This window comes from Lathyrus oleraceus, chromosome 2 (assembly GCF_024323335.1).
Source record: "Lathyrus oleraceus cultivar Zhongwan6 chromosome 2, CAAS_Psat_ZW6_1.0, whole genome shotgun sequence".
Classification (NCBI taxonomy): Eukaryota; Viridiplantae; Streptophyta; class Magnoliopsida; order Fabales; family Fabaceae; genus Lathyrus; species Lathyrus oleraceus.
In genome coordinates this window covers 486381454-486392085 of record NC_066580.1, presented here as the reverse complement: position 1 = coordinate 486392085, position 10632 = coordinate 486381454, and the positions used below count along the sequence as shown (strand labels likewise).

At 34.2% G+C, this 10632-nt stretch overlaps 1 protein-coding gene across 1 annotated transcript; it reads left to right on the top strand.

The window, feature by feature from the left end:
• The first annotated feature begins 202 nt into the window (after positions 1–202).
• LOC127120788 (V-type proton ATPase subunit E) lies at positions 203–4625 on the top strand. The gene is made up of 6 exons (XM_051051333.1): positions 203–484; positions 677–777; positions 1346–1502; positions 2231–2427; positions 2677–2776; positions 4394–4625. Exons 1-6 carry the CDS (start codon positions 383–385, stop codon positions 4427–4429), a joined length of 693 nt encoding a protein of 230 aa, XP_050907290.1. The 5' UTR covers positions 203–382; the 3' UTR covers positions 4430–4625.
• Positions 4626–10632: the final 6007 nt, after the last annotated feature.

The window sequence follows — 10632 nt, the reverse complement described above, 5'->3', positions numbered from 1 at the left end:
CATATTTATATAAAAATATTTTCTTTACACAACTTTCTTTTCTCTAATTTTTTCTTTCACTTTCCATGATACCAAACAACTAAATATCTATTTAAATCTCTACTTTTTTCTTTCTTTCACTGTTACCCTCACTTTCTTTCCTTCTGTTTTACGTCATCATCCAAACAATATAAACAAAATAAGACGTAAAAAAAGCCGAATTTTTTAGTCTCTTGCCAACGTGTATAGTAAAAAAAGACTGGGCTGTCCCAATCATTTTTCTCATCCACAAACAAACCAAAGCACGATCGACGAAGCTCTCGCAAAACCTGAAGCAGTTTCCGTTTTCCCTCTCGATCTCGATCTTGATCTTCTCCGATTCGATTCCACAATCTCCGTCAACATGAACGACGCAGATGTCTCCAAGCAAATCCAGCAGATGGTGAGGTTTATCCGCCAAGAAGCCGAGGAGAAAGCCAACGAGATCTCTGTTTCCGCCGAAGAAGTACACGTCACTTCACTATTCCGATCCATTTATTGATTTCAATATTACATCACTGTTTTACTATAGATCGTTAATTTGTTACCTATTGATCCGTATTTTGCACATTTTTGGTTGAATCGATTTGAAATTGATTGAATTGATTGGATTGATTTGAAATTGATGACTCAGTTCGGTTACACTGTTTTGTTGTAGGAATTCAACATCGAGAAGTTGCAGTTGGTTGAGGCTGATAAGAAGAAGATCCGTCAAGAGTACGAACGCAAAGAGAAGCAAGTTGATGTTCGGAAGAAAATGTAACGTACTCTGCCTTGTACATAATTTTATTTTTGCATCTCTAAATTCGTATAACTCGTCTGTCTATTTTATCAGTTGTCATATACGAATGCAAATTTACATATGCAAATGGTTTATGGTGATGAATTCTCACTATAATTCTCAAATTTTTAAAATCCAAAAGGTTTTCTTATAGTTCTTGATCCTTATGTATGGTAGTGTCACATATATATTATAATGACTGTGATCCATACTCATAGACCATTGTCAAGGCTCAGTAGATCGCACAGTACTATTCATATAATGCACAATGCACCGGATTGTTTTCCTAATTTCCGAAATTTTGGTATGTGTTTTTTGTTGAGTAAATATTGGTTTGTTTCGCATATTGCTAATTAGTTGAATTTGATATTTTTCTAAGTATGATGATTGGAGAAATTCCTTTCTAATAAGTGTGTGAGATTTAGAGTTTAATTTTGTTGATGTTTAGTTTTTTTCTTATTCAAATGTTTTGTATTTTGTTTTTCTAACTTGAAAAGTGGTGATAGTTGAGATGATTTAAATTGCATACACATTTGTTTGTTGCAGTGAGTATTCTATGCAGCTGAATGCTTCACGGTTAAAAGTTCTTCAAGCCCAAGATGATCTGGTTAATAAAATGAAAGAGGCTGCAGCGAAGGAACTCTTGAATGTGAGTGGTGATCCCGAAGTGTACGGAAGCCTCTTAAAAGATCTCATTATTCAGGTTGGTTAAAATTTTAATATGTCACCTTGTAGTTGTACCACTAATTTTCCCAAGTATATTTTCAATAGGAACCTATACTTTTATAAGAATATGTAATGAAGAGTTCTCCTAATTACAAAATAGATTGCAGAACATTGAGGGTCTACATCTCCCTATAATCAAATGCCACAGTCCTTTCTCAAATGAGATAGGCTCACTCTCATCCTTTCTTATTATTTATATCTTTTACTATTCCTAACTAACTATAATCCCCTCAACTGACACACCTATCCCTTTATAAAGAATATGCCTCTCTTTTTTGAAGTATTTAAGTAACCAATGCTAGTGTTAGCATTTTTGTCGGGTCTAGTTCTGTTGTATCTGTGGTGTTACTGTACGTATACCTTATATATGTTTGAAGAAAAGCTTTTGCAATTATCTGCTGACACAGATGAACCAATGGTAGTGCTTCAAACATAGAACCTAGCATAGTTCTAATCTGATGTGTTAAATGTCATGGGTTCCGTCCCTACCATCCTGTTTCTCTTCCCTTTTTTACTGGTCTTACAAGGCCTTCTTAAATATAATTTTAGGTTGCATCTGACAGGCTTCCCACCCCACCCCCATAGGCCACAGTTCACACACTCTCCCTTCCTCTCTAAGAAACATAACAAATCTTATGCCATTTTATCTACTACTTACTTTGTTAATGTAAACTTGGAATTAAATATAAGGATTGTATTTTACAGAGTTTGCTGAGGCTGAAAGAACCTTCTGTTCTATTGAGGTGTCGGGAAGTGGACCTGCCTTTGGTAGAGGATGTCTTGGAGTCAGCTGCTCAAGAGTATGCTGAAAAGGCAAATGTTCATGTACCAGAGGTCGTGGTTGATAAGGATGTCTATCTTCCACCTGCCCCCAGCCATCACAATCCCCATGATCTCCACTGGTAATGTTGCAGTTAAAATTAAATCCTGAATCATCCATGGTTAAAACTATCCACTGTGCGGGATTTCTGGGTGGGGTATTGTTATGGAAGTGTCTAGCTCTGTTGGTCAAGGGCTTGCATCTGGTTCTCACCGGTCTAACTTGTTTTCCGTTATTAGTTGTGATATTAATCTTAAGCCTAACTAGGTTTTACTGTTTCTATAGCTAATTAAGGATGTTTCTTGATATCGTATTATTTGTTATTCTTCAGCTCTGGAGGTGTGGTATTGGCTTCTCATGATGGAAAGATTGTGTTTGAGAATACACTTGATGCACGTTTGGATGTATTGTTCCGTAACAAACTCCCAACGGTAAGTTTTTCGCGATAAAATAGGTTTTTGTTTATTAGCATTTCTCATATAGATCGTCTTGTTCTTTGTAGGGTGGTATCATTTATATTAAGATTTTTGCTTCTCAATTGTCTGTATTATTGAGATTCAACTAGAAAGCTAGTTATTGTCAAGAAGATCATTGTTCTTCTATAATCCTCACTGTTAAAAAACTTTAAACTTAAATATTGAAATTAAATACTCAAGGTGAATTATGCACTGTTAGGGACAACTTGCTTGGACATATAACAGGAATAAGGGATTATATAAAGGGTCAAAAGGGACATAAGGATTAAGGTTTGGTGTTGAATAGAGTAAAGGGACGGAATTCTTCAAACAAAACTTTGCAAACTAACCTGTGTTTCTTTCTCAATATTTTTTCTTGGAAAATATCCCGTGCTTCATTTCTTATTATTATATACTCTCAATATTTGCGATATTACTTAGAATATTACAGTCTTTGTAATAGAAATATCTGACTTTATTGATGATAGAATATGACTACACCAAAAACAGTATAGTAAACTCACCAGAGAATGAGAAAAAAGAAAAGCATTTTAATTACATCGGGAAGAAATTTGAGAGTCTTGGGTCTCTCCCTTGCAATGACTTTTCCTTGGTTTACCTATTTATTCAATAACTATCTATTAACACAAGGCTGCTTAATAATATACACAACTGATGACTAATAACATAATAACTGCCAACAATATTTACTCATAAGAGGTCTAACACTTTGAACATAACTTGTACTTCATTTCATCTTCCTAAATATAAACACCCCACCTTAGCATTACAGCCCAATTTCCTTTCCCTCTTTTGTTTGTTGATTTTTTTCAGGCTGCATATTTAATTATTTATATATTCTGGTACATTTATAGTGTCATCTGTCCCGATGGATTTTTGTATTCCGAATATCTGTGTAATTTTATTTAGTTAACGTTTCGATCATCAATGGTTTTATCTCAATATTTTTTAATAGCTGCATGTGTAGAATGCATCATGCAAGTGGTTTGAGAATTTGGGAAAAAGACATGATTGTTAGCCGTGTACAACACGACTAAATTCTAGTGTGTTGTCTTGATCCTGAAAATATTTAAAGTGCATGTACTCCTACACAAATGCCAATACCTGGTATTTATTTATAGCGTGTTTGGGTTCACAATAGAGGGTGTAAAAAATGATCCTGCCTCCCTGAAAATGTAATTTTTAGTAAAAGAACTACTTTGGCTATTTTCAATCGAAATTAATTTTGCCTCCAAACCTTTGTTTGATTAGAAGTCATAAAATGTTCACACAAAAAAGAAAGATTAGAAGTCATAAAAAGTAGTTTTTACACTAAGTTGAAAGTTTACATAGTTTCAAATCAGTTTGCTTTTAGAGTAAAAAGCCAGACATAAATTAGTTCGTTCTAAATCAAATTTTACTAAATCAAATTCGTTTAAAATTTACATTTGTCAAATACTTGCATGAACCCACAAATAATTAGTTATTTCTGATTAATTTTTTGTCTTGAGAAAATAATCATCACATAACTTAGATGAGTACTGATACAATATACAGGTTTATTGAAAATTTGTTATTTGTTTCTTGCTTCAGATCCGCAAGGAGCTATTTGGACAAGTTGCTGTTTGAAGACTTTGGTTGTATTATTTTGTTTCACCTACAATAATATTTATAATTTACTGCAAAGATTGTGTGAACGGAAGATATATTGTGCCATTGCTCTTGTAAACAGAGTATTATTGTTCTTTAGTTACTTCATTTTTTGTGTCGCCCTTGAAGTTATAGCGATGAATTTTATCTGCCAAATAAAGATTGCTTTAGCTTATTGTTGCTGTTATCCTCTCTGATGAAGTAGCAAATCTATTCGACATTGCTGTCATAATGTGATAGAGGAGCAACCATTCCCTTATTTATATGTTGTTTATCGTGCAAATCAATAAAGTGCATGTAAAATTAGCGACCAATATGATTTTTTGTTCACTTTCTCCTGCTACTAGCTTCTTTGACTATTCCTAAGCATGTTTCTATCTACAGCAGTAGTTGATCTCTATGTTTGGAACCTCAGTAGTAGCATGAGGTGCTGTGGGAGGTGAGAGTGAGGTAACGAACACTCACATATTAAGTTTTACTCTTACCTCTTGTGCACGCGTTAAACTTACATATGGCCATTCATTTTTTGGATAGCAATAATACTCACAATACCAGTGCTATCCCATCTCATTGCAGATGCGATTATATATATATATATATATATATACTTATACTTATTGGAGGCGAATCTTCATGTCATCTTCAAATTGTACCTGACACTCACGTTATTTTATTTTTCAAATTTTTATGTTGGAGTAAAAAATTCTGTATGTAAAAGCTTGGTAGAAACAAAATGTTCAACGGTTGTTTAAAAATACCCGGTACAAAAAGGCTGGCTAAATTGACTTTTTATGACATTTAAAAATTTGGTATGATGTTTTATCAATTTTTTTGCAAATATTCAAAAATTCGTTGAAGTCTTACTGGATTTTTGGCAAATGCTCGGATTATTATGCAGTATTATTGGATTTTTTTTTTCTGGAAAATTCTAAAATCACTTGAAGTTTTATTGGATTTTTTTGGAAAAATCAGAAATCCCTTGAATATTTACCCGATTTTTGAGAAACATATGGAATATTGTGTAGTTTTATGGGTTTTTTTTGAAAAGTCTGGAAGTTGCATAATTTTTGATATTATTATAGGAAATTTTGAAAAATTTGAAAAACATGTTGAATATTTGACTTTTTGAAAAGTCTGGTATATAAGATTTTTTGCATAGACCAAAAAATCTGGTAGTTCAGTATGCTCCAATTGTGCGTTCGGGTTTTTGATGCTTCCCGAGTGGTTTTTCTTTAGTTTTTCACTAATTATGTAATATATTTTAAATAAATGTTTACTTTTTACATAATTGTGCATTTCATATTTATGATTTCTCATACATTGATAATTTATTTTGTATACGTTGTAAATGTCAAATATTTTTCTCTCGTGTTGACGTTTGGCATGAGCGCAGTCCATTGGTAAACAACATGATATTGTTGTAGTTACTATTTATTCCGATATTGTAAATTGGATGAGATGAGGGGAAGATATTATGCGTGTTAGAGAGGAGGAAATACAAAAAGAAGGGTGTGGTTGCAGGGAATTATACTATGAAAGTGAAATGTCTATTTATGCTGAGATATGTGCCAAGTGGAAGGGTCTGAAAGGTTATAGTCAGGTGTGGATTTCACAATCATATGCTAGCTAAGGACTTAAACGAGAATGCCATATTAGGTCGTTTAAAAGATCATGAAAGAAAATTTGTGAATGACATAACCAGATACAAAATGGCTCACAAATACATAGTTGTTGCTTTAAAAGATAGAGATCTAAAAAACCTAACGAGCGTTACCCAAGTCTACAAAGCTAGGTCTACATACAACGCGAGCAAGAGAGGTTCGTTGACTGAAATGCAACATATGATGAATCTTATTCATGAAGAAGATAAATACATGTACTGGACAAAAACAAAGAGTCTTCCAATGCTGTTACTTGTATCTTTTGGATGCACACTGATTCAGTGAAATTGTTTGCACATACAAAACAAACAGGTACTTCTTCTGCCAACTGCTTCTATTTTAACTTATTTGTTTCGGAAGTTATTGGGGGTTGTTGATGATAAGTACATGCCAAAGAATGGAACAAAGAAGAGTAAAAAGAGTGATGTGCATCATGATATTTTACAATGAGAGTATGCTGAGGGCTCGTAGGATAGTATGAGTACAAAGAGATTATGTATAAAATCAATTAAAAGTCAACAACGTAACATGTCTTCAAAACTAAAATATTTCTCTCAGTTTCTTGTTTTCTTGCATCAGTACATTGATGCCATTGTTGATGTGGAAGATGATGGAAATTGTGGCTTCTGGGCTATTGCAGTTTTACTTGGATGAGGCGAAAAGTCTTGCCCTTTGATTCATACGCAGTTAGATACTGAAGATTATCAACACCATCAACTGTATTCCAATTTTTTCTATGACACGGTGCCGAAAGTTAGGAGTGCATTGCGTGTTGGCTTTGGTGTGCAGGGTCGTGAAAAGTGGATGACAAATCTTGATATGAGTTACCCTATTACTTCTAGATACAATGTTACACTGGTCTCGTTGTAAACAAATTTTAACATCACATTTTCCCATTAGTGAAAATTCCATGCATAACATCAAGTATACACAAAATGATTGCAGTATGTTTTGTTAACAACATTCATTGGGTGCAGGTGAAGTTTGAAACACAATTGTCCTTTGCCTCCCGTCACAGACCGATGGAGAGAGAATTATAGTGAAGTTCCAAAAGCATGAGAATCAACATATGCATAACGTATTAGGCACTGAGAATAAGTAGATATGAAGTCGACATAATTTATTTTGTAATGATATTATAACACTTTTGCATTATTTGTATATGTTCTATCCGCTTAATTTTGTTAAAAAAGTAATAAAAAAAAAATAAAAAAAAATTCAGTACAGCCTACCGGGCTTTTCAAATTTTCAAATTTTTTAGTGCATACCGAATTTTTCAAAAAATCCGGTAGATTTAATTTGTTTATGGATTTTCCAAATGTCTGGTAACTTCTTTTCGGATTTTTCAAAAGTTCTTCATAATTTTCCACAAAACCTTAAGTTTTTACCGACAATTTTGCAAATGTCCGACATTTATGCATTCTTTTGCAAAATATCAGGTAATTTTATAATAAATCTGATAATTCTACATCCAAATGAGAAATTTTATGAAATATCCGATAACTGCAGGAAAAATCTAGAATTTACCAAAACCTTTTAAAAAAATCGATAATTTGTAACAAGGGCAAAAGCGTAATCACAATCCCTTTGAAGAGTGTCAAGTATAAGTTGGAGGTAGCAGAAAAATTCCTCCAATATTGAGTACTAAATTTAAGCATTTTTAAGCCCGGATCCTTTAGTCAAGTTAAAAAAAGTCTACTAAGTAATACTCGAGTTAGAAAAATAATCTATAAACAATAATCGTTGATATTACATTTTTTGTGATTCATAATAAAAGTTTTTTGTTTAAAATAAGCTTTAACAGGCTTTTAGTAAAAAAATATTTTAATTTAAAATAAAATTCAATTCAAAGTTTGACAAATCATATATCAATCTAATGCAAATTAAATTTTAGTTGAAATATATATCTTGAAGGAGTGGCGCTGATTTTGAGACTCCACTAAAATCCAACACAAATCACAATAAAAAAGGAGAATAATTGCAGATAGCTTGCAAAATATGGCCAAGTCCAACAAAAAAGGTGTTAGGTCATTGTTGCATTATCAACGTGTTGTGCAAGGCTAAGCAAGTTCTAGAGGAAGAAGGAGACATCCAACTTGCTCCAAAATCGACAATGAATAAGGCGTATCTAGACGGGTTGGAGTGAGAACTGTAGACTAGCAAAGACACCGTGTAGAGCATCACAAAGTTGAGTCCTGACCAATAAAGCATGATAATCCCATGCCTCATCCACCCGTTCACCCTCACTTTGATAACTATACATTACTTATGATCAATTGAGTGGATTAAGTATCTGATACAATATTTCATAATAATCTTTGTTTAGAGTACATGTTAAAAAAAAATCTCTTTGCTCCCTATTGACGGTTTAGGCCAACATATGTCCTCGATAGAGTACTGTACCATCCTTAGATACCGATTTATGATTCTCTTATTTTTCGTTGATGAGATTTGCCCTGTTTGCTGTAAGGCATGCGTGGATACATTCAAAGAACATATTATTCATTGCAAGGAGCTTCTAGGATTCAAATACCGACATGACTTTGTTAGGGATGTCATATTTGATATATTTAGGCGTGCAGGGGTATCTATGAAGAAATAGGCGCTTGTGAATTTCTAGACTGACCCACAGGAGAGGAGATCGACTCTTAGGCTAGCAGATGTTCTGGTGTATAGATTGTAACGCCCAAAAATAATTATTTGTTATTTTTAATATTTAAGTAATTATTGTGGTTAGTCGGAAATTAGTCGAAAGTCGTAGAAATTATTATAAGAAATAATAATATAATTGTGGTGTTATTTGAGTAAGTGGGCTTATCATTGTGTGCTAATTAGTAAAATGAGAGGTGTTATATTAGGCCCATTAGAGATTAGGATATTTAGTTAATTTAATAAAGAGAAAAAAAAAAGAAAAAAAAAAGAAACAGTAGTAGAGAGAAGTTAGCAGAAGGGGAATTTGAGAACTGTTGTACGAACGAGAGGGAAGGAGAAGAAAACTTCCGGAATCCGATTCTTAGAGCAACCTTCGATCCAAAATAATAAGGTAAGGGGGGTTTATTGTCGTTTAATGGGGATTATGGGTTAACATGTAATGGGTAGTGATAAGCCATTGATTTGACCCTAATTGGGATGTTGAATGCTGAAAAATTGAGATGAATAAGTTATGTTAAAGCTGTAATTGAATCTGTAATTGGATGAGTCTTGATTTTCCGAAAGTGTAGCTTTTTACGGAATTGGAATCGGAGGTCCGGAAGTCCTCCAACGGCGGAAAATGCGGAGAATTCTGCATTCTGCTTCGTGTTAGCGCAGGAACAGTTTTCTGTCTTGCGTTAACCGGTTAACCCAGGGTGTTAACCGGTTAACACTGTTATGAATTGTGAAAAAAATTGCTGTTTGTCTTGCGTTAACCGGTTAACCCAGGGCGTTAACCGGTTAACACTGTTAAATTTGCCAGGAAGTGTATTCTGTCTTGCGTTAACGGGTTAACCCAGGGCGTTAACGGGTTAACGCTGTTGAAAAACTGAAAAATTGCATTCTGTCTTGCGTTAACGGGTTAACCCAGGGCGTTAACGGGTTAACGCTGTTGAAAAACTGAAAAATTGCATTCTGTCTTGCGTTAACGGGTTAACCCAGGGCGTTAACGGGTTAACGCTGTTGAAAAACTGAAAAATTGCATTCTGTCTTGCGTTAACAGGTTAACCCAGGGCGTTAACCGGTTAACGCTGTTGGAAAAGTGAAAAAAAATTGTATTCTGTCTTGCGTTAACGGGCTAACCCAGGGCGTTAACGGGTTAACGCTGTTGGAAAAGTGAAAAATCGAATTGCTCAGAATTTAATGAAATTCGTCGGGGTGAGTCGGGTAATATTATAGTTAATTTTGATGAGTAATTTTGTTGGGTTTATGTTATGAAGTGTCGACACAAGTATGACTGAGTTGTTAAGTTATTCCGTGTACGGAAAGTTGTTAAAGATACTGAGTTGTAAGCTTGGTGAGCCAAAGTTGATTATAAGTTGATTATGTTGAAAACATTGTTGTGTTGCTATTATCATTATGTTGTCGGAATTTTAAAGTCGTGTATGTCATGTAAATTCATATGCATTAAGTCGGAGCTTTGCTCACACCACGTTGGCCTGGATTGGCAAAAGTTGAAAGTTGAAGGCTTAAGCCTTGATGCCTCGTTAAATCGGCAAATTTTAAGTTGGGAGTTTTACTCCGAATGGTACCACATGCATGACGAGTCGAGTCTCATTAGAGTTGCATTTTTGTTGGTTTGTTGTATGGGTATTTAATTTAATTGAGAAGTGGTGTTTGTGTACGATTCTTAATTACTGTATTGTTTTTCATATACTGATTATAATTATTGTAACTCACCCCTTCTGTTGAATGTTGTCCTTATGTGACAACGTGCAGGTAATCCTGAGAAGTAGCCGGTTACCGTTGGTCGGGTCAGTGGTCAGTCGCTCTGATACGTAGCACTCGGGGGGATTGTCGCGTGTCTGCTTTGTGGATCTTTTAATTGTT

Bases quoted from the DNA above. Each gene is read 5' to 3' on its own strand.
- LOC127120788 (XM_051051333.1), top strand. From the start codon at position 383: ATGAACGACGCAGATGTCTCCAAGCAAATCCAGCAGATGGTGAGGTTT. The intron at 2,428-2,676 runs GTAATGTTGCAG...GTTATTCTTCAG, and splicing joins AATCCCCATGATCTCCACTG to CTCTGGAGGTGTGGTATTGG. The intron at 2,777-4,393 runs GTAAGTTTTTCG...TTCTTGCTTCAG, and splicing joins TCCGTAACAAACTCCCAACG to ATCCGCAAGGAGCTATTTGG.